Source organism: Notamacropus eugenii, chromosome 1 (assembly GCF_028372415.1).
Source record: "Notamacropus eugenii isolate mMacEug1 chromosome 1, mMacEug1.pri_v2, whole genome shotgun sequence".
Classification (NCBI taxonomy): Eukaryota; Metazoa; Chordata; class Mammalia; order Diprotodontia; family Macropodidae; genus Notamacropus; species Notamacropus eugenii.
Genome location: NC_092872.1, coordinates 202,535,128 through 202,558,270, shown reverse-complemented (window position 1 = coordinate 202,558,270; position 23,143 = coordinate 202,535,128). Strand labels below are relative to the sequence as shown.

At 41.4% G+C, this 23,143-nt stretch overlaps 2 protein-coding genes across 17 annotated transcripts in view; both read left to right on the top strand.

Moving 5' to 3' along the window:
* The window catches only part of NSMCE4A (NSE4 homolog A, SMC5-SMC6 complex component), a 38,043-nt gene extending 24,357 nt beyond the window's left edge, over nucleotides 1-13,686 (top strand). Inside the window, exons 11-12 of one of the 2 annotated variants that reach the window (XR_011970575.1) lie at nucleotides 5,989-6,064; nucleotides 13,180-13,686. The gene's annotated coding sequence lies outside the window, so the exon portion shown is untranslated. The remainder of the gene's footprint in view (nucleotides 1-5,988; nucleotides 6,065-13,179) is intronic. The other variant, XM_072624608.1, reaches the window with a different exon arrangement.
* Nucleotides 13,687-14,518: 832 nt separating this feature from the next.
* Nucleotides 14,519-23,143, top strand: part of ATE1 (arginyltransferase 1) — a 202,829-nt gene continuing 194,204 nt past the window's right edge. For 5 of the 15 annotated variants that reach the window (XM_072624567.1, XM_072624546.1, XM_072624537.1 and 2 more), the window contains exons 1-2: nucleotides 14,519-14,920; nucleotides 23,040-23,103. In XM_072624567.1, coding sequence (XP_072480668.1) covers nucleotides 14,836-14,920; nucleotides 23,040-23,103 — 149 coding nt within the window. In that variant the 5' untranslated portion in view covers nucleotides 14,519-14,835. Of the gene's footprint in view, nucleotides 14,921-14,980; nucleotides 15,386-15,584; nucleotides 16,002-16,064; nucleotides 16,755-23,039; nucleotides 23,104-23,143 lie in introns of those variants that run through there. The other 10 variants (XM_072624482.1, XM_072624476.1, XM_072624555.1 and 7 more) reach the window with 9 other exon arrangements.

Below are 23,143 nucleotides of genomic sequence, written 5' to 3'. Positions count from 1 at the left end.
AAAATACTCTAGAGAAATACAGAACTCAATAAAGGAAGAAATATTAATTACTCATCACATAATGCCAATATAATTGAAAACAAAAATAATACCTGTAGTAATTAATCAATGCCATACCAAACCACAACTCAATCATAGAGGACCCCACACCACCATCCTCCCAGTCACTTAGGCTCACAACCTCAGTATCCTTAATTTGTCATGTTATCAACTCCCCTTGTCCATCAGTTGACAAATTTTATTTTACATTCATCACATCTGCCCCCTTTTCTCTTTTGATACTATTAGCATCCTGGTGCAGGTCTTCATCACCTTACACCTAGGCTATTACAAATAGCTGTGCTTCATGTCTCTCCCCACTACAATCCATCCTCTATGTAGTTTTCAAATTGATTTTCCTAAAGTGCAAGTCTGACCGTGTCATCTCCCCCATTCAGAAAATTCTAGAGCCTCCTGATTCGCTTCAGGATCATTTAAATGCACTGTTTGACTTTTTAAAACCTTTCATAACTGGATTCCTTTCAATCTTTGCTTTCTTCTTACATCTTATTCTCTTCCATGTACTTTAAGATCCAGTGACATTGGCATTCTTCCTGTTCCTTATACAAGACACTCTATAGTCCAACTTCATGCATTTTCCCATGCCTGGAGTTCTCTTTTCTCTCTGCCTCCTGGCTTCCTTGAATTTACAGCTAAAATTCTACCTTCTACAAGAAGCCTTTCCAGATCCTGCTTAATAGGGATTTCCTTTGAAATTATTTCAATTTATCCTGTATATGTATATCTTACTTACACATAGTTGTTAGCATGTCATCTCTTCCAATTGACTGTGAGCTCCTTGAGAGCAAGGTCTGTTTTTTACTTTTCTTCATATCCCCAGTGTATAGCACAGTTCATGACACATAGTAGGCACTTAATAAATACTTGTTGACTTGATCAAAGGATAATTTTGAAGAGCTAGAAAGAATAAATTCATCTGGAAGAATAAAAAGGTCAGGAATCTCAAGGGAAATAATGAAAAAAAGTGGGGAAAAAAGAACTTAGCACTAGAAAGCTATAATCATCAGAACTATTTGAAAATGATTAAAACAAAAAAAGATTGATCAATGGAACAGAGTAGGTACACAATATAAAGAAGACAACAAAGTAACATAGTGTTTGAAAACCTTGGCTACTAGGTTAAAGACTCACTATTTGACAAAAACTGCCAGGCCAAGTAGGAAGTAGTCTAGCAAAAATTAGGGATCTCTTATTTCATACCATGTATTGATACATGATTTGGGTAGTATTTTAAAAATCCTTTAGGTCTTGCTTTAGAGAAGCAAGGAAAAAATATTGTTAACAATTATAGATGAGTCCATGCCCAAAAAAGGGATGGAAAGGATCATGGAAGATAAAATGAACAATTCTGAATATATAAAATTTAAAAGTTATTGCACAAACAAAACCAGCACTAAAATTAGAAGGGAAACAGCTGAGAAAGAAAATGAAAAACTAGATTTTTAATTGAGAAATTAAAAAGCAAAAAGCTACATTAGGAGCAAGAGGAAGTTCAGTGCAGACATAGGAATCCTATTTCACTTGGATGATACAAAGAAAATAAACATCAGAGAGAAAGCAGAACTATTCAACCCCTGCATCTCTTTATCAAGTAGAATTATCTTCAGATTGCTAAGTACAGAGTAAAAATAGTTAAAAAATAACTGAGATTTAAGTAGGGATGTGGTATGAACATGTTTGATTGCCCTCAATCAGTTCATAGTCTGGCTCAGATAAGGTACAGCATCTTCCTTGAGTAGCATGGCATAGGAGATGAAATTCTAGACTTGGAGCTGTGAAGAGGTTGAGTAAAGGGCAGACCCAGGATTTGAATGCATGTCCTTGTACTCCAAATCTACCCTTCTGATTTGTATGAAGCTCAGTAGAAGGAGAAAGAGGAATGCTATTTTCATAACAGTGTATCATAGAAAACTGCTAACAGCACTGCTTCATAAAAAGGAAGTTTGCCAAACTCACTATTTCCTTTTCTGACAGGCTTATTAGAATGGTAGATCAGGTGATTGCTAGAGATAGCACGCACTTCAATTTTATCAAATTGTTTATTGTTTTTTTATATCATTTCCCATTACCTGTCCTTTACAGAATCCCTGTGCAACAAAAAGTCATTGACTGAGAGTATTCTGCTTCTATAGTACAAGACTTCTCTGCTGAGATGCTCTTTAATTCTAGTGCCAGGATCCTCTCTGTTTATTATGTCCTTTCTGTCCCGTATATAACTCGTTTGTACAGTTATTATTAGCATGTCATCTCCTTCAGACTAAGCTCAAGTATAGGGAATGGTTTTTGCCTTTCTTTGTATCCTTAGCACTTAGCACTGTGCCCAGCACATAGTAGGCCCTTGTGTGTGTGTTCCCGAATAAGACCGTGCCATCAGAGAAATAATGACAAGACTTGCACTTGACTTTGTTCTGAGTGAGGGAGGGCTGTGCAGGTCACCAGCCTCACTTCTCCTCCAGAGCCATCTGAATCCAATGACGAGATACTCATCAGGATGACTGGAGATGACCCAGGATGAGCCAATTGGGGTTAAGTGACCTGCCCAAGGTCACACACAAGGTCAAGTGTCTGAGGTGATATTTGAACTCAGGTCCTCCTGACTCCTGCACTGGTGCTCTATTCACTGCACTGTGGGCCCTTAAATATTTACTGAATGACTGACTGAGATATATTTATATCCTCAGCCTCTGGAATTAATATGAGTTCTGAAGTGTTTTCATGTTTTGCTTTACATCATTGTAGTCATTATTTATACTGTTCTTTTGGCTCTGCTGACTTTTTCTTTACTTCACACATTTTCCTAAAACTCTGTGACTTAAAATTTGCCATTTCTTATGGTTCACTATCATTCCAGTATATTTATATTCATATACTATATTTGTTTAGCCATTCCCTAGTCACGGCACACCATTCTGATTTTAAGTTTCTGGCTACTTAAAAAATGCTGCTATAAATGTTTTGTCATATATGGAAATTTTCCCCCTTTGAATTTCTTTTTTGTACATGCCTTGTAGTGGTATTACTAATGTCAAATACTTCGTTCTTCTAGAATATTTACACATTATTTTTCAGAAAGTTTAGATTAATTCACAACTCTACAGTTCTAATGTACTTTTCATAAGACCTTTCAATAATGACTATTTTCATCTTTTATCATGTTTATCACTTTGAAGAGAGGTGAAACCTCAGGATTTTTTAAAAATGTAAAAATTTTAATAGTAATAATAGTTGACATTTACATAATGGTTACTATGTGCAGGCACTTAGCTAAGCACTTTACAATTACTATCTCATTTGATCTTCATAACCACCTTCGAAGGTAGGTGTTATTATTCCCATTTTACAGATGAGGAAACTGAGAGTTTAAGTGACTTGTACTGGATCTCATATTTAGTCAGTGTCTGAGGATGGATTTGAACTCAGGTCATGCTGACTCTAGGCCTAGGGCTATACCTAGTGAGTCACTCAGCTGCCATTATCGCTACTGATTTAGAGCATTTTTATATGGTCGTTAACCATTTATTTGTATGTCATCTTTTAAAAACTTCATATCTGTTGACCACTTATCTATTGGAGATTGGCTTCTGATTATATGTGTGTTACCTACATGTATGTCTGTAGGTAACATGTACATGTACATATAAAATACATTTACAAGTACATATACATATAAAATGAATTCTGTATATGTCTTGGACATCAGACCTTTAACAGGGCTGTTTGATATGAAAATTTTTTTCCCCCAAAGATGAGATTCTTTTCTCAAAGAGAAAAAAAAAGAGGCCTTCTTAGTCAAATGATTTTGTTTAAGTTTAGTTTTACATATTTAAAATATTTCATTTAATAGTTTTTCTGACCTCTTATCCTTTGTTTTGGTATGAATTGTTTCCAAAACCGTAAATATGAAAGATACTTATATTCTCTTTGTTTTTATAATGTGGTCTTTTTACGTTAAGGCCATTTATCCATGAAGCTTTTTGGTATATAGTATAAGATGTTGATCTAAGCCCAATTTGTCAGTTTTTTCAGTGGCTCTTCTAGAACAGGGATTTCTTCACTTAGTGGTTTGTGTTCTGGGTTGATTGAGCCCTAGGTTACGTGTTCAACTGCTTCTGGGTCTTACCTTTCTTAGTCTATTTCATTGACTTTATTTTCTATTTTTTCGAGCATCGATAACTAGTTTTGATGCTTACTATTTTATCGTGTAGTGTGATGTAGTGTAGTAAGAGAGGGCACAGATTCAAGATTGTTCAGGTATTGCCACTGTTACATGCAGGCAAAATGATGAACTTTTCAGCACCAGTGGGTGAATCTTTAAAATTACACATTGCTAAGCAATGGTAGAAGAGTTGCCAGCTCCATTGTCAGGTATACCTTCCCAGCATCTCGTGGATATGTTGCGTCATTTCTATTCTCACAGCCTCAACACTGGTGCATTTGATGCCTTAACACCCTACTTCATAATTGTTTCAAACCTAGTGATGATATAAGAAGTATTTGTGATCTTTCCTCACAGTGCCATTAGTCTATCCTGTAAACAAAACCAAGGCAAGAGCAAATAAATGTTCATCCTGAGCAAACCACACAGAGAGCAGGATTTGAAGACTAGGGGTATAAAAAAGAGAGCAAATTAGAAGGAAAGAGGAGGAGAATCTAAGTATAGAGGGTTGAGGAAAGAATGAGTGAAAAGAAGGCACTAAAAGTAGAGAATTAGAAAGCAAAAATGTTGTACATGCAGTTAGATGCAGAGAGGGCAATTGCTGAACGGCTACAGAAAGAATAGAAATTCTTTCAAGATAGCAGAATACCTCCACATAAATAAAATTCTACCTCAGGAGGATCTTATTTGAACAGTGAGCTGCAATCTTACTGCCAATCCATTAAAGATTCAAAATGGTTGACATTAAGTACACAAGAGTAGTAAGTATCACTAGAATTCCCTTTTGGAGAAAGAATGACAGATTGTAGATTTGTTTCTTGCTCTCTTCCTTTGGAACGACAATTTCTCCAATTGTAAATAACCATGCTGTGGGACTTTTAGAGAAAACATTATCTTTCCTGAGGGAAAAAAATGGGAAATACTTTTGTTGGGGAAGGGAAGGAGGCCTAGACCTGTATATTCATTGGTATATTGGAATACCCAATGAATTAATTCCCTCTTTTGATGCAATTTGGTAATTTATAATCTTAAGAGTTATCTAGGACACCTAGGTTAAGTGACTTGCCCAGGGTCACACAGCCAGTATGTGTAAGAGGTAGATTTTGAACATAAATCTTCCTGATTCTGATGTTGGCTTTTTATCCACAACAACATGTCTTCTCGGGAATATATTTCAATCGGCTAATGCGGTGCTCTAACCATTACCACAGAGATTATTATACATCTTGGCTCATTATCATACAAGAAATCATTTAAAGGTTTTTCTTGTTCCTTTAGAAAACTTTTTAAACAGGACCTATTTTTTTTTTCCATTGGTGTAGGGTCTTGGAGGAGACTCCCCCTACCAATGGCCTTTCATTTAGTTTTAGTGAATTCCCTGGGATACTAAAAGGTTTTGTAATGGTGCTTAGTCACGCAGGAAAGTATGTACCAAAAGCATATAACTCAGAGGCTGTAGTCTTCTATATACAATGAATGAATGAATGAAGCATTTATTAAATTCTTACTTTGTTCTAAACCCTGGGAAAAGGGAACCAGTCCCTGCTCACAAGAAGCTCGCATTCTAATGGGTTAGATAACATCAAGAAGGTTTTATCTTCCCATGGTCCTTAGGGTGCAATAGCAGAGATGTTAATGTGGCTTTTTTAATGTCACTTCTACTGATCAAATCATATTAATTTCTGAAGTTGAACCATTTGACAGTTCCAAAGACTTTAGTAAACATTTGGCTTCTAAGATTTTTCTTAGTCTGGATCCACTTTATTTTTTAGGTTAGCCTGGGTCAAAAATACTCAGCACCCTTGGATTGCCAGGGGTCTCCAATCTCCTCTGGAAAAAAAGATCTTGGTAAGCAAACTACCATACCAAACTACCATGCAATTTGGAGCCTTTCAGAAGAATAAATAAACAACAGGTTGAAAAAACTAGAGGTACAAATGATTACTTCTAATTGGAAGGTTTTTTTTTTGTCAGTTCTTTCTAGTTACTTGTAAATTATGATATTATTTTGTAAATTTTTCATATATACATATATGATCATCCAACATTGAATTTTTTTTTTTTTGAGAAGTGCCTATTGACTTTTGGTGATGATGTCTCACAGACCAGTAAGCCTGAGAGATATACTTGGTAATGAAGTGTGAGCATAAAGATTCTTGTACTAATGTAAAAGAGGCTTCCTTCTGTAGCAATTGTAAGAAAACACTCTGATCCTAGCATTATCCATAGAAAAGTCTTCTTTAGTGTAAATTCTATACCTTACTTTGACAGAGTTTGGGTGGCATATATAGTACAACTGCACAAAGATTGTTAGCTAAAAAAATATCAAGAGGAGAATAAAGCCATTCATCAATTCAAGTCTGCATCCCTGGACAACCAACTCAGCCAAGCCGCACCTTAGTACTCCAAGAGATAAGATGAGATTATGGAGGGACCCCAGAGGCATATTTCCAGACAGTTGCCTGGCCTATGCAAACAGCCAGAACTAACTAAAGAAGAAAAAATATGGGCACCAAAGAAATGGGACTTATTTAGTAAGGGAGAGAGAACTAAAGCAGGTAGGCAGGCATATTTACAGAGCAAAACAGGCTAGAAACCTTAGAAACAAGACATGTATACCACACCCTCATGATACGCCAAGGAAAACGTTTACTTCCCAGAATTTGGACAGCAGAAAGTAAAGAGGATAATGACATCCAGAAGAGAACTAAAATGAGAGAGCAGATGAGAGAATGGGAGGCAAACCAAATCAAAGAACCAGATTTATGCAAAGTCACAAGGAGAACAAATAACATTTGATGAATGGGTTGCTGCTTATCCACTTCTCCAACCTCACCATGGGAAGCAGCTGGAAATACGTATCCTTATTGAAAACTCAAAGTTCAAAGTGGAGGAACAGGAGGAAGACAGTAGAATGAAATTGCCAGTATTCTTGAAAATTACACCATTTTTGAAGAGTCAGATAGACAAAATGAAAGCTTATCAAAGTTGTCATATTTCTAAGATCATGGGTTAAATATTTTGGATGAAAATATAATTTGTAACTTCTAAAACAGAAGCTTTATTATTAGATGATATTTCTATAAAATTAAATTGTGAAGAGAGTAAAAAGAAGGAAGAAGTTGAGTTCTTCACTTTGGGGGGGATTGGGGCATAGATAAGACTAGCCCAAAGCTCTTAAACCTCCGAATAGGCTTGATGTGAGAATTTAAAAACTGCTTTGGCCATCAAAGATAGACCCAAAAGCACACTTTTTCTCAAAGGGTTGGGTAGGGATAAAGAAGAAATAAGGGAAAATAATTTAGGAAAGCACTCACTGATCAGAAGAATTAATCAATTACCTAATTAAGCCTATGTGCCAGGTACTGTGCCAGGGAACACAAATAATTGAAAAGGTCCCTATTCTGAAAGAGCTTACATTTTAATGAGGACAATAAGAAGGCTGTGTATAAATTACATGCAGAATAAATATAGTCTGAATAAACATGAAGTGGTTAAATTGTAGGTAGTTTGGGGAGGGAGAGCATTACTAGGGATGGTGGAGGTGAGGAATTAAGAAGCTAATGCTTGAGGCTGTAGCTTGAAGAAAGAGATTTCATGTGGCAGAGGTGAGAAGGGAGTGCATTCCAGGAATGAAAGGAGGCTGTAAACAGGCAAGGAGATGGGAAATACAGCGTTATGAGTAAAAAACGCTGAAAAGATCAGTTTGGCTATAAGGAACTGTAAGGAAGTGGGAGTATAACGAAATTGGAAGAGAAGTTGTGGGGGCAGGTCATGTAAGTCTTTAAAAGTTTGTCCTAGAGGCAGTAATGAATCATTGGAGTTGAGCAAATAGTAGAGTTAACGCATGATCGGATCTGAGCTTAACAAACATTACTTTAATATGGAGGACACGGTGGAGTGGAGATAAAGTTGAGGCAGGGAGGACTGGAACTAAGGTGGTAACTTTTTGAGTAGAGAGAAAGGGGTACAATGAAAAATGTGTTGTGAAGGGAAAAAGGTAAGATTTGGCAGTGGTTGGATTGGATATGATAGGATATGGCAAGGGTGAAGAACCTAAATAAATGCTGAGATTTCAATCTCCATGACACAGGAAGTATGGGAAGAAGAAATGGGAAATCTGGAAGAAGAGTTTGGAGGGAAAGATAATTCAGTTCTGGATCTTTGAGATGTCTTTGGGACATATAGTTTGAAATGTTCAAAATACATTTATTGGTGATATGAGACTGAAATTAGGTTAAGACTAGAGCTGGAGCTATAAATATATGAGAGTCATCTACAGAGTGATGATAATTAAACCCTCGTGAGCTGCTGAAGTTACTGAATATGCACAAGAGGGCCTATAACATAACCTTGAGGAACATCCACACTTAGGGAGCATGTTATGAATAAGCCAGCAAGAGAGACTGAGAAGGTTAAGTCAGATAGGTAGGAAGTGAACCAGTAGAGAAAGGTTCATGAAAACCCAGCGTGGAAAGACTACCCTGGGGGAGAGGTTTGGTCAACAGTGTCAAATACAGCAAATGGACTGAGGATGAGGACTGAAAAAAGACTTTCAGATGTAACAACTAAGATGGTCATAACAATCAATTTGAGTGATGTGGAGTGAAGTTAATGGGGACAGCAGGCAGGAAGCTTTCCCAAGGAATTTGGCTAAGAAAGGAAGGAGAGATATATAGGATCATAGTTTGAGGAAGAAGGAAACTTGGGCATATTTGAAGGTAGTAGGGAAGGAATGAGTAAATAAGAGATTGATGCTTTAAGAGACAAGGGAGGATGGCAGATTAGGGGTAGCCATTCAGCTGAACCTTCCCAACATCCTGCTTCCCCTCCCCCAGCAACCTTAAAATAATTCCTCAAATCAAATTTTGAAGCGACAGAGCTAACAAAAAGTTAGGGTGATATAGGAAAGGGTGACAGGGAATTCCATCACACGAATTTCTTTGGAACCCTTAAGGTCTCACAAAAACAAGAGGCTGTGGGTGTTTGGCTACAGAATTAATGATAGCCATAAAATGAATTTCAGCTGAGATGTAAACTTAATGATTTAACTTTTAAAAATAGCCAAGTAATAATTTTTCCTTCCCCCCCTCCAAAAATGATTGGAATGCTTAACATTTCTTTATGCAATAGTACTTTCTTCTTTGAATTTTCAGTTAAGATATTATATTGGTCACATCATTCTGCATGGTAAAATTAAGTAGATAAATGGTGACCTATTGAGATTCTTTCGTCTCTTTCCCCTATACCACAGCCTTATTGAAAGAAGCTTAGTTAATATTCTTTCCTTACATTTCTTCCTTGATCTATAAATTCCCTTCCTCAAATCCTGTTTTTGGAGCACGTATTTTAGGAGAGTTTTAAAAAATGTTATTTATCTCTTTTTATTCCCAACTGGCATACTTTTCAGAAGGGTTTAAATTTGGGATTCTCTGAGGATCCTAATAGACTATTTGTCACCAAGTGTCCTATTCTGAGCCCATTCTGCTTCTGTTACCATTTATCCTGTTGGAGATTACTTTTTTATTCTGTCAGGAATAGGGGATGACTTTCAATGAAGAAATACAGAAAGTACATTTCCGTGACTTATACTTAAGATGGGCCCCGGATTCCAGGAAAGGATATTATTTTCAAGTAGAGGAAGTAAATTTCCTGATATTTCTATACCGTTTATCTGGAGGGAGGGCAGTGCTGGGGAGTCTTCTAAGACTCTTACCATTGCCTTCACCCTGTTGGGAGATGTAATTCCTGAGTGGATGATGTCCCTCAGAATGGAGACCCAATAGCTAATGCTCCTTTGTGGAGTCTTCTCAGGGATCTAATTGACTGACCTTTGGAAGTTTCAAAGTTTCTATCTTAACTTTTTCTCCAGTTCCTGCACACAAGCTGTCACCTTCTAGAAATAAAGTTTTAACTTTTTTGTTTTGAAGGGGAGAAGTTCAGGATTTTTCACAATTAGTAAGGTCTATGGTAGCTAACAGTAATAACTATGGAAGTACTTTCATCAAGGAATGATACATATTAGCAGCCTGACCATAAGAATCATAAATTTTAATAACTTTTTTCTAATAGTCTTTTGAGAACTGGTTATACATACTCACAAACTTTACATGAAATGTTATTTTATTCTTCACATGGAGTGTTAATTCATTCTACTGAAATGTTTTACTGTTCCATACCTGATTCATGCATATTATTTTTTTTGCCTCAGATTTCTGAATTAAACTGGTTAGGATTTTTCTTTGTTCCTTTGGGTAAATTCTCTCCCTCAGTGTCTGTGTTTTCTTCTTATAAATTCTTTCCCTTAATACCTTGATATATCATTTGTTTTTCCTCCTTATTCATTTCCCCAATATGTTAACATATCCAGAGAGGGTAAGTACATTGTATAAGGAATCACATAGGGAAGTGAATGAGGTAGGACACTGAAACCAGGTCTTGTGACTCTAAAGTCATCAGAGGGATTCATCTCAGCCTGTTGAGGACCTTCCTTTATGTCTGGTCTGTAGCAGTATGTTCACAAGGATCTCACATTCAGTGAGTGCTTTCAGTATGGAAAGAAAGAAAGGTGGCTCAGGAATACATATGATATAAAGAAAAAAAAAGGGAGAACCAAGTGAGGGATCTAGCCAAACATACTATATGCAGGATTTCATGGGCTAAATATCCTGGGAGTTCCAACCAGCCAATTTGAGATCCTGAATGAAAAAGTAAAGAAAGGCATTTGGGACCTCATATAAAGAAATTGACAACCACAGTTCTCCTCTGTTCTCCTAAGTTTTATTATTCAGATAGCTTGAAGCTGAAGTAACCCTACTAAGTCAATAATTAAAGAACAACTACTTGAAAGTCTGCTGTGCTAGATAACTTTGGGACTATAGACATCAAATTTCTATTTCCCTTTTCAATTCAATATAATTCAACAACGTTAAGCTCTGTTATGTACCAGCCACAAAAACAAAACGACCTCTGCACCAAGGAGTACTAAAGACTATTCTACTGGGGGTAGATGGGCGAGAGGAGGAATACAAGTACATGGATTAGTAAATAGAAATTGTTATGAGGAGGGAGAGAACACCAACAGCTGTGGCATCATATTCTTCATACACTGAAATAGTCATCAAGGGAAGGAGATAAAGCTTTCATAATATTTTCCATGCTTAAAATGTCCTCAGAACTTCCTTTTACTTCTTCAAAAGAATGAAAAATTTGTGGTTTTTAAAAGATCAGTAAATTTTACTGCTCTGACACATAAGTTCTTTAACGTGAGTTCTCACTCTAGGGAATATAGGGTCTGACTTACTCTCCCACCTTCCCACTGGTATGGGTAGGCTGGATTCCTGGACTTTCAATACTTCTCCTCTATAGGATTCTAGGGGTATCCTGAATAGGGTCACTTTTCTTTCTAATGATATTGGCCCAAGCTCCCATTCCACTGTACTCTGGCTCAACAGTAATTGCCAGTGATTGTTTTCCCCAATATAATTTACCCCGATGCCAGCTGGTATCTCCTTGGGACCACTGATAATTAACATCAACCAATATTTATGAAAGTGTACTTACTTTAAAAATATTGCAAGAACCCCAAACATCCTCCTATCGTCCATCCCATAAAACCATTTACATTTGAATACAATCTTCCCTCTTCACCTCAGTCCCTGGGGGAGAGTGGGTACCAACATTTCCACTGAATTCACTTTGGGATGTCACAGCAGATAGCTGTGTGGTTGCTTTTTGCTTGCTGGGCATGAGGTCTTCATCACTGAATAGATTCACTGTTGGACTGGACCAGGCAGGTTGCTTAAGCATTCAGTTCTAGGGCTGCTGGCAAGCTCTACCGGTTATTTCAAACCTTTGAAACTCATTAAGGTTGTTCTAGCTTCAGTCCTGCACCTAAGATCATTAAAGAATAGATACAACAGGGACAGAAAGAACATAGGCACCATATATTCTAGGCCTCATGCTACTTGAGTAGAGAGAGCCCTGACCAAGTGGCCCACAGCAGTTCTTGCCTTGCTCACCAACGTGTAAAGAGGCTTGACTTTGGCCTGATGGTGCCTCCTGTATGCATACCCAGTCCTGACTTTTTGTTTTCATGCAACAGTCCCTTCTAAAAGCTCAGTTTTTGAAGTGGAAGCAGGGCTCCTCCCTTCCAATCTATGAGGCAGGTTCCCCCAGCAACCAAGTGGGTTTATTAAATGGGGTAAAAAAAAGGTAAAGTAAAATGCTTATTAAAGATCTAAATAAAAACACAAAGGGTGGTGATGTTCTCTGGTTTGTTTTCCTCAAATGAAGCATTTCACAGACATACAGCTAGTAATGTTAGCTAGCATTATGTGATACTTTAAGGATGTGTGCACTGTCTGATTTGATCCTTAAAATTACTCTGAGAAGTACTTCATTATTGTCATCCCCATTTTACAGATGATAAATTTGAGATTTACAGAGGTTGAGGGCTAACTTGTCCATGGGGTCCATGGTGTTAGGGATAAGATTTAAACCTACGTTTCTCCTGATTCTAAATTTAGCACTCTTTCCATAATACAGTGGAGTCACAACTTACGGGAAAAGGAAAGGTTAGGTTCTAGAGTGAACAAAGAAGGTGCACATTGTGTAGAGTCAAATTTACTCCAAAAATCCCTTAAGTGATCCATGATGGACAGTGCCTTATGTTTAAACAGTCTGGTTGAAAAGGGATTAGGGTCTCTTTAAAAGAACAGTCCATATCCAAGAATGGATGGGTCTCAGATGGTTTCTTTGGAAATAACTGACCATAGTTTTTCATTACAGTCAGCTGAGCTAAGGAATTAATCAGAAGAAATATGAACACTGGGCCCATCAAACAAGTAAAAGCCTAGCTGACAGAAAAACTCACTTAGAGAAGAATATTTCCAAAAAGGCTTCATATCTGAACCACAGGGGATGATCACAGCATCACATGATGCTTTTTTTTGTTTTATCAGGAGGTTCAAGAAGACACAAAGATGTCAAAGTGGAGGGAGAGCTGATTCTAACGGATGGGGAAATCTATTCTGGGAAGGCCAATGAAGGATGCCCTCCGGGTTTAAGTAGAAAGAATGCCCATGGGCATGAGGAAGAGGAGACAATGGAATCATACCCACACTGGTCATCCTAAGAGAGGCGGGCACTCGACAGGAGACCTGTATTAACTTCCTCAATTCATGACGGATGGACTCAACCTTAAGAACTTTTTTACGTTCTCTTTTCGCCAGCATATAGTTCAGTCTGGCAAACTAAGATGTATGAGATGTTAAAATGTCATTTATGAAGTGCCGGCCCGTCCCTGCTTCTAACCCTGCACTAACGCACCACGTGTTTCCGGGACCTGAGCCTGCTGGTTTAGTGTCACATCGTGGGCCCCGCACGTTACCTTCACACCTCGTGTATATATCCAGCTTTCAGGCCTGGTCCAGTTTGGGATACTCAATAAAAGTGCAATCCTGCTATTATATCTGTTTGTAGAGTGTTGACTGCGTGCAGGGAAGGCGCTCTGGATGGTGCAGAGGGAAGACGTGGCACTGTTGTCATGCTTAAGGTCTCATACCGAGGTCTGTCTGAAACCTTTTCTTCCTCCTCAAATCTCAGCACTTTGGATGTTTTCACTTCCCACTTTCCGGTTTATGTTACTTTTACTTGGGCTTTCTGAAGGCGAGGGTTCTGCTTCCCCTCTGTATCCCAGGGCCTGGGGGCATCACTGAATGACACTGATGTGTTAAACCCAAGTGAGCACCCAAGGCGGCGGGGCACGCAGGGCAGTTACGGCGTGGGAGCGAGGCCGGCGCTCGGAGGCAGGGCCGGCCAGGCCTGGGCCGCGGTGCGCCGCCGGGCCCTGCGCTGCGTTGGGACGGGGACTTGGCAGCCGAGAGCCGGCGGCAGGGGCCGCTCCGGAGCGTTGGCATCGGCTTCTGCGGGGCGGCCTGCCAACGACGCGCATCCGGGTCTGCGCTCTCGGGCGGGCCGTTTCCACGGACAACGTCGGAGGATCGAGGCCCAGCCTGACACGCAGAGCTGTAAAAATCTCTCCAAAAAAAGTCGGGGCGGATTCGCGTGAGATTGGACACAAGGTTTTCCAAAACAGGAATGCGAATGGGAAACAAGACATGTGCCTGGCCGGGATGCTCCCTCTCTGCTGCCCCCGGGCTTCCGGCGGGTGCCGGGCCTTCCCTTTTAATGAGGATAGGTAATGAGGATAGGGAAGCCGAGGCCACGCGTCGCGCGCGGTGTGGGGTCTGCAACACGAGGACGCTAGGCGCGCGGCTCTCTCCCGTGACCCCGCCCCCCACCTGCCGGACCGCGGCTCCTCACCCTCGTGCGGGGGGAAGAGGAAGGTTACGCCCCCGTTTTTCTCCGCTGGGTTTCCCTCCACGGAGCCCACGGCCCGCGGCAGGCAAACAGGGCAGATGCTCCATAAGTTATTACTACGAATAAAAGCAAAACCCGAGGCAGGCTAGGGGAGGCCCGGCCCCGCCCCCGCCCGGGGCCAGGCGGCCGTTCACCCGCTCGCCAGCTGCCTGCAGGGGGCGCCAAGGGGCTCGGGACGGAGTCGCCCCCCGGTGGCGAGAGAAGGCGGCGCTACCGGAGCGAGAGCCGGGCCCGGCATGGCCTCCGTGGTGGAATATAAGGGGCCCCGGGTGGGGTACCGCTGCGGTTACTGCGACTCCCCGGCAGGCAAGGTGTCGAGCGGTGAGTGTGGCAGGGCTCCCCGGGCCCGGCTCCCCCCTCCCTTCCCGGCTCGGTGTCTTTTCGGCAGCTGGGCTCGCACGGCCCGCCAGCCTCGCCGTCACTGAAGGTCGCTGTTGTTCGAGGGGCGGACTAGAGAGAGCCCCGCGTAGCGGCCCTTGCCAAATAAGGCGCGAGTGTCGTCACCCTTCCCCGCCCGCCGCGGTCAGCCCCCGGCGCGGCTTGTCCCTCGGGGGGACCGGTGGTTTCGCCCGCCTCCCCGCCTCGTCTCCGCCTGCCCCGCCGCTCGCCGGCGCGGGGCATTGTGGGGTGTCAGCGGCTGCAGCTCGGAGAGGCCGGGTCTGGCCGCGGGGCGGGGGGAGATGGCTGCGGCTCCCGGACCCTCCCCGACCATCGTGGAGTACTTCGAGGGCGAGGACTTCTACCGCTGCGGCTACTGCAAAAACGAGACGGGCAGCCGCTCCAATGGTGAGGGACCGCTGGGGCCCGCGGCCCGGCCCGAACGCCCTGCCGGCCGGGCGCCGGGCCGAGAGGGGCCCGGGGGGCGGGCAGGGGGCGGGGAGAGCCGGGCGGCTGCGGCGCGGGACGGCCAGGGGTGCGGAGGCCCGAGCCTGGCGCCCGGCGGCCCTCCCTGCCCACGCTGTTGGACCCCCGGGGCTTGGGTCTTCTCTCCCGGGAGCCCGAGCTCCTCGAGGGCGGGGATGGCCTTCCCCTTCTCTCTGTACCCTCCGTGCCTGGCGCATAGTAGGCGCTTCATTTTGGCTTGTTGACCGACTGAGGGCTAGGGCCGCTCCGAACGGGAGCCGGGGGACGGGTCTGCGGTGACGTCAGCCCCGGAGGCCGGGGCTCTCTGCTTTATTCGATCGATTAAAAAAGACTCAGCCCCTTTCCTGCGTGCCCCGGGCTCCCGCGTCTGCTTGAGGCGTTGCCTACAGTCACGGAATAATGGCCCTGGAAAGGACCCCGACTTGTTCCGTCGTGGTGACTGTGATGGGGGCAGCCCCTGCCTGGCATGGAGGCCTCCTGGCAGAGGCGGGGCAGCAGCGGCCCAGGGGTCAAGTTAGTGCCAGCTTCCCAGCTTAGGGTTGGTCCGTTTTGTTTCTGTCTTTGCCCTCTCTCACGCAGTATTGTGCTCATCAGTTTAAAAAAAGGATTGGGAGGTTGTTCGAGAGAAGAAAAGGATCGGGCGGGCTTGAGCACAGGACACGGCAGGGCTTGCTGCACCCTGCCTCACAGAGTGCCCCAAGACCCTCCAAGTCTGGCTTGTGAATGCCACTTCGCTGTAAGCTGCCCGTTCTGCCACACTGTAGTCGAGGAACTGAAGGATCCCATGTCTGGAGCGGGATCAGAGGCCATCCAGGCCAGCCCCGTCATACACAGATGAAGACCTGGCCCCAGGAGGGGTTGTGGAGGCCAGCTTTGAGCCCAAGTTCCCTCAGTTCCTGGGCCAGCGCCCTTTCCTCCGTGCTGGTTCCTTTACTGAACACTGCATCTCAGTCCAGCGATTCTGTGACCTTGCCTGGAACTTTCCCTCCACGTAGAATGATCTTTCCTGTGCCTTGGTTCTTAGTTATTTATGGGTGTATCTTGCTTACAAATCAAAAGCTCCTTGAGATCCGCGAGTGTTCCACCAGCTCCATTTGCAGTAGAAGGCACAATAATTGTTTGTGGAATTGAATTGAATGGATAGGTAATGAGTTTCCTGTTATCTGAAGTCTTAAAGCAAGTCAGATGAACAAGAATTTATGAAGCTCTCGGCCGTGCGTGGGCCAAGCACTGTGCTGAGGGACTTGAGAACAATATAGACAATGCCTGATATCAGGGAGCTGAGTCTAAGGTGAGAGACAACGTGTAGACAAGACCCTAGGATGTATGGGAGGTAATATCAGGGGAGGTACTAAGGTAAGAAAAATACCAGGAAAAGCTTCTTGCAGTAGGCTTGAAGGAAGCCTGGGATGCTAGGAGATGGAGATGAGGAGGGAGAGTACTGTAGGCATTCCATCCAGGGAAAACACTTATAGTGTGGTGGGTGATGAAAAACAAGGAGGCTGTTGTCACTGGATTGCAGAGTATGTGGAAAGGTGTATTATAAGAAGCCTAGAAAGGTAGGAAGGGGCCATGTTATGAAGGATTTTTAAACACTAAACTGAATTTTGTATATTTGATACTGGAGGTAATAGGGAGCCATTTAAGTTTATTGAATGGTGGAGAGTGGGGTGATGTAATTAAACCTATGCTTTAGGAAAATCACTTTGACAGCTGAGTGGAGGATGGATTGGAATGGGGAGAGACCTAAGAGACCAGCCACCAGGCAATTACAATGATCAAGTGTGAAGTAAGTGATAAGAACTTACACCAGGATGGTAGCAGTAGCAGAGGAGAGAAGGGAAGGAGTGTATGAAAGGTATTACACATCTAAATATCTAGCTTGAGTTATTGGGGGGATGGTGATAACCTCAAGAATAATTTAAAAATTTGGGAGAGGGTAGGGTTGGGGGAAAGATAACAGGTTCAGTTTTGGACATGTTGACTTTAAGGTGTCTACATGACATTCGTTTCAAAGAGATCCAGTAGGCAATTAGAGATGTGAGACTGGAGGTCAGGACTGAACAAATAGATAATGAGAATGATTTGCATAGAGATAGTAATTGAATCCATGAGAGTTGATGGCAACCCCCAACTGAACATATTATAGAGAAAAGAAGAGGGCCCTGGACTGAATGTTGGAGGATACCTGTATAAAGTTTCAGCAAAAGAGACTGAAGAGTGGTTACACAGGAAGAAAACCAGGAGAAAATGGTGTCATGAAAATCTAGAGAGGAGAGAATGAATGTGATGTTCTAGAACAAATTTGTGATTTAGGTAGAAATTGGACTGTGTGACCTTTGAACAAAGTTCCTTCCAACATTAAGATTCTCTAGTGGTAGGATGAAGACTTGGAAGTATTTAGTGTGTAGTATAAATGACCTTGGTCAGGTTAACTTGGGGAGCCTCAGTTTCTTCATCTGTAAAACAAAGGGAGTTGGATTAGATGGCATTAGAGATCCCTTGCCTGTTCAAAATCTTCCATTTGTAGATATATGATCCTGTGATTGAGGTGACTTTACACTGTTATCTTTTCATTGAGCAAGCATTTATTATGCACCTACTGTGTGTACCATTCACTGAGACTACAAAGACAAAAATGAAATAGACCTTTACCCTAAGGAGCTTACATTCTGTCAGGTGAAAATAGCATGAGTACAACTAAATATAAAACATAAAATAATTTATGAGTTGTGGGATAGAGATCAGAATAGACCTCATTCGGAGGTGCCATTTGAGCTGAACCTTGTGAAGAGAACTAGGGATTCCTGGAGAGAGAAGTGAGGAGGGAGTTCATTGCCATCAATTAGCAAGCATTAAGGGCTTAGTATATTCCAGGCTCCAGTTTAGGGCAGACAAAGTGAGAGTTTCTGCCCTCAAGGAACTTACATTCTACTAAGAAAATGCAACTTGTTCAACATGTTTGCAGACAAGTAAATGTGGGATAAACACACAGATATTGGAACCCTAGGGTCAGTACTAATTTGGGAGTTGGGGGGGAGATCAGGAAGAGCCTCTTGAGGAAGTGGGCATTTGAACTGGGATTCGAGAGGGGGAGTTGAGGCAGAGTATTTCAAGATGGTAGACGTCTGGTTTAAAGTCATGGAGACACAGGACAAGGGTTATCATAAAAGGAAAAACTAGTGGATCAGTTTGGTTATAGTGTTTGCAAAGGGGAGTAGTATGTAATCATTGTGAAAAGACAAGCTTCAGTGAGATTATGAAAAAAGGTTTTAAATGCCATGTAGATGAATTTGTAATTTATCATAAGGATAGCGTGAATCCTCTGAGATTTCTTAAACAAGGCAGTGAAATGGCTACACTTCACTGCTATCAGTTTCTCAGGTAAAGAGGCTGAATTGGAGAAGAGAACCTGATTGTGTAGGGCTACTCATGAGAAGGCTATTGCATGACCTAGGCTAAAAGTGATGGCTGGTCTAGGGTGGTCATGGTGTAAACAGAAAGAGATGTTGAGGCATGAAGGCCACTTCTCTGAAGGTCCAGAGACAGGAAATGAAATGTAGTTAGGAGAGGAACAATGAGTCTTTTTTACTAAAGTGAGGAATGAGTAGAAAGGTAGCTGGAGACAAGATTTAAATAACAGAGAAGTTGGTATTTTATCCTGGAGACAAATGGAAATTCTTTTGCTATGTCTCTCCCATTGCCACTGCTCTGTACATCACATATTTAGAGCTGTAAGGGAACTTAGCCATCTGTTCCAGTGTTCTCCTTTTGCAGCTTTGGAAACTGGAGCCTTGTAGAGGTTGGATTTGTAGACTAACTGAAGGTTACGTGGGAAATAAATGGCCAGACCAGGATTAAAACCTGGGTCTTTTGAACTGCAAAAACCTCTTTTCACTAGCATGACATTCAGTACCTTACTGTAAGCATCTCTTCTGGACTGCACTTGGTAACAGATTCTATGAACCACTGACTGAGTCAGTTTTTATAAAAGTGGTTTTAAAGTTTATTATTTGACTGTTTAAAATCCTTCATTGATTCTCCATTGCCGTCATGGATGAAGTCCAAACTCCTTAACAATCTTTTCTGTTATATCTGAAGTCTCAAGTACCCATAAGATTTTGAGATAGTCACAGAAAAAGTGATGTATCAAAAGTGTAGCTGCAGAAGAAGCATGAGAACACTTAGGAATTGATGCAGAATAAGTGAAGCAGAACTTTCAGAGCAGTATACACAGTAAGAGTACCAATATAAATGGGAGGAACAGTGGCAAACCAAAATTGGTAACTGTATGATTATGACCAAGTTTGACCTCAGAGTTGAGCTCCCTGTCCCCTGTTGTAGAGATGTGGTACTGTGAATATGGAATATTGCATATGCATTCAGACATGATCCATGTGTTAATTTTTTTTCCTATTTCTTAAACTTTGTTATATGAGATAGCTTGCTGGGTAGGAGAGGGATGTATTTGGAAAGAAATAAAAAGATTTAATAGTACAAGACAACAAAATAACAAAGCATTTAAAAAAATGTTGCTAGGGCTACCTGTAATTGTATTACAATTTGTGTCCAAAAATTGATCATTACCTTTGGGAAAGGCACCAAACACAGCCGTGGAACTTTTATGATGCTTGGGGAAGGTAAACAGAAATACAGTTCACTGCCTTCCTTTCCCTTCAGCTTCCTTTCCATGTCATTGGCACAGTCACATCAGGGAAACATGAGGCAGACCCTTCCCTGAGCCCTGGAAACTTACTGAGTTTAACTGGAACTCTTCAAACAACCAGATATTCTAAAGGCCACCTGTTTATTGCCAGCCTTAGTTTGTATTGGTAGTACTCAAAATTCTTACTTCTCTTTAGGAATCCTGTTAGCTATATTGCCAGTCCAGTAGGCTGGCAGTAATGGTGCAAAGTGCAATACACCTTCTGTTGTCTCCATTGTATTTTTTAGCTGTTTTGTTAGTATCTCACTTTTGTGTTGTCTTCCTCCTTTCTGTCCTACTATGAAAGTGATTGGTGCCTTCTTGGGTACCTCTAGTTCACTTCTCACCTTAGAGGATTGACATTTTTATTTAACTACCACATGCAACTTCTGGTTCACTTTTTCTAATCAGTCAGATAGTACATTTCTCCCACTTCTGTCTGCAGTGCAGAATCTCTGTATTTGAAATGGAACTTTGTATTTGAACCCTAGATCCCCACCCCTTCCTGCACAGGTTGTTCCTCTTTTCATGGAAATTAAGTGAAATATAAAGGTTTGGGGTATTAGATGTGAAAACTTCTGAGTCTCAGGTATGTGATAGTCCAGACTTAAAGGTCATAGGGTTCAGTAGCTGGGAAATACTGAATGGGTTGGAAACGTTTGTTGTCTAAATTATGGTTGAGAGGAAAATAATCCGGGTTGTACTTGCCCTCTTGGGGACTAGTTGAACTTTTGGTTGTTGTTAATTCCTCTGTTTCTGTCCCTGTTTCCTGCTTGCTCTAATTAATATTTTCTGAATGGACCAGATTCCTTTCTTCAGGAATGTTCTCAACAAGATTGGCATCTGTTAAAGTATCTTCCATATCTACAAGGTACAGACGTGGACAAATAATTCTCTTCAGAAGCTTCCTGAAAAGATGAACTTCTGAGGGTAGCGTCCATCATAATTTTATTACTGTTCTATTTTTGGCATACTTTGTCATCAGAAGGAACTGGATCAAGTTCAACTTTAAATGTGTGGAGTGTAACAGTATAGATAGTGTTTAATGTCCTAGGGAGTATATCATATATGTTAACTTGCTGGTAGATGGCAGGCTTTATTCTCTGAACTTCTAACCTATATCAAAGTCTTCCAAAATTTGGTTATTAACTGTAGGTCTCTATCTGAGCTAGTCTTGAGAGCCCATATAGGTGAATCATTTTCAGGAAATACTATAATATGAATTGGATGGAGAAGACACACATTGTGATAAGGATGGGGGTGTTTTCTTGTAAAGGTGAGATATATATATATATATGTCATTTGTAAATAAGATCCCTCTTGATACCGTGGTTGAGGAGATACTGCTAATGGTTATAGAAACCTCTTGCAAGGTTTCCTTTTGCATTAGCATTTAATACTTGCTACCTTGGATGTTGTACTGTAGCAGTATGGCAGGATGATGCTTGCAGTAAAGCATGTTGAACAAATAGAAAAAAAAACCCAAGTGCTTACCATGTGCGAACACTCTGCTAAATAGTTGGAATATAAATAGAAAAGTATGACAGCCCCTTTTCTCAAGGAATTCCCAATATAATTGTGGGGGGTGAGTTAGATAACATGGATAAGAGAATTCAGCTTTGTAATAGATAGAGAAGCCTGGAGTTCTAAAGATCAGAAGTGGGGCAGTTGATAAGTCCCAGTGGCAGGGGTCTTTTAGAGTACATTGGCAGTTTAGATGTCCCTGTCTTGGGGTCTCAAGGTCATAGTGTTGGTGAAGAATGTAAGGCACAGAAGACTCTAGGACACAATGGCAAGGCAGATAATAAAGCCTAAATGTTCTCCATCTTACTGGAAGAATTGACTTCCTGCTTAGAATGATATGAATAACCATCTGACCTTTAAAGGCTTGAGTCCTAATAGAGGAACCTATCTACTACCCTTGGGAAGTTGGGAATGGGCCTGTGGGTTACCTTCCGTAGAGGTGGGTTGTGGAAAATCAGCTGTGGGGTCAGGGGAGAAGGTAGAAGACAAATTGGTAAGAAGGTTATGGGACAAAGGGTACCCTGTAACACTTGTTCTGCCCTGCCAACCAGTGTCCCAATGGATTCTGCGTAACCTGGAGTAGGAGAGTGGGGAGCAAGGAAGAAGGGCCTTCCCTGCTGTCTGGCAGTCCAAGGGGGAGGGAAAGTAAAAGAGTAAAGTGGGACTTAAAATATGTCAGAACTTAGTAGTTTTGGAAAATCTGTTTGCTTTGTTGACTTTCCTTGTATGTCTTCTATGCTGACTATTGTTGGGGCATTTTTACACAGTTGACTATATACAGATGGCAGCTTCAGGGACAGCATTTACCAGAGGGCCCTAGGCAATAGGTTATTGACTATTCTTTTGGTACATCTGTGTAGAGGTTGTGTCGCCTTGATCTGCCTGCTAGGCACATCTAACACATACCTAACCATATATACAGGTGAACAATGACATGTTAGCTAAGGTGCTTCTCATTCAAAAATGGGAATGACCCAAACATTTTTAAAATGGAAGAGAACCAGATTAAATACCTTTTACAAGATCAATTGGAGGTAAACCCTTGATGAAACAACCTCCTTGAGCCTGTTTTGTTTTTGTCTTTGGAGCTCCTAGCACTATGAGTGGCATGTTAATAAAAGTTGATTTATTCATATATGAAGTAATAGTACAGGGGTTAATACTAATAAGTGAAGTCCTTGGATAAACTGTAATTCCCAGGACAAAATATTTGTGTTTTGTTACTGATATATCTTTTCATAGTGTAAAAAATTACAGTTTATATTTTTATATAGTTTATACTTTATTTTAAAAAGTCTAATCTACTGAAATTAGTTGTTAACTTTGGCATTTATTTATTGATAACAGGTATGTGGGCACATTCAATGACAGTTCAGGATTACCAAGCTCTTATAGATCGTGGATGGCGAAGGTAAAAGCACCTAATACAAATATTTTCTAGCTCCTGTGGT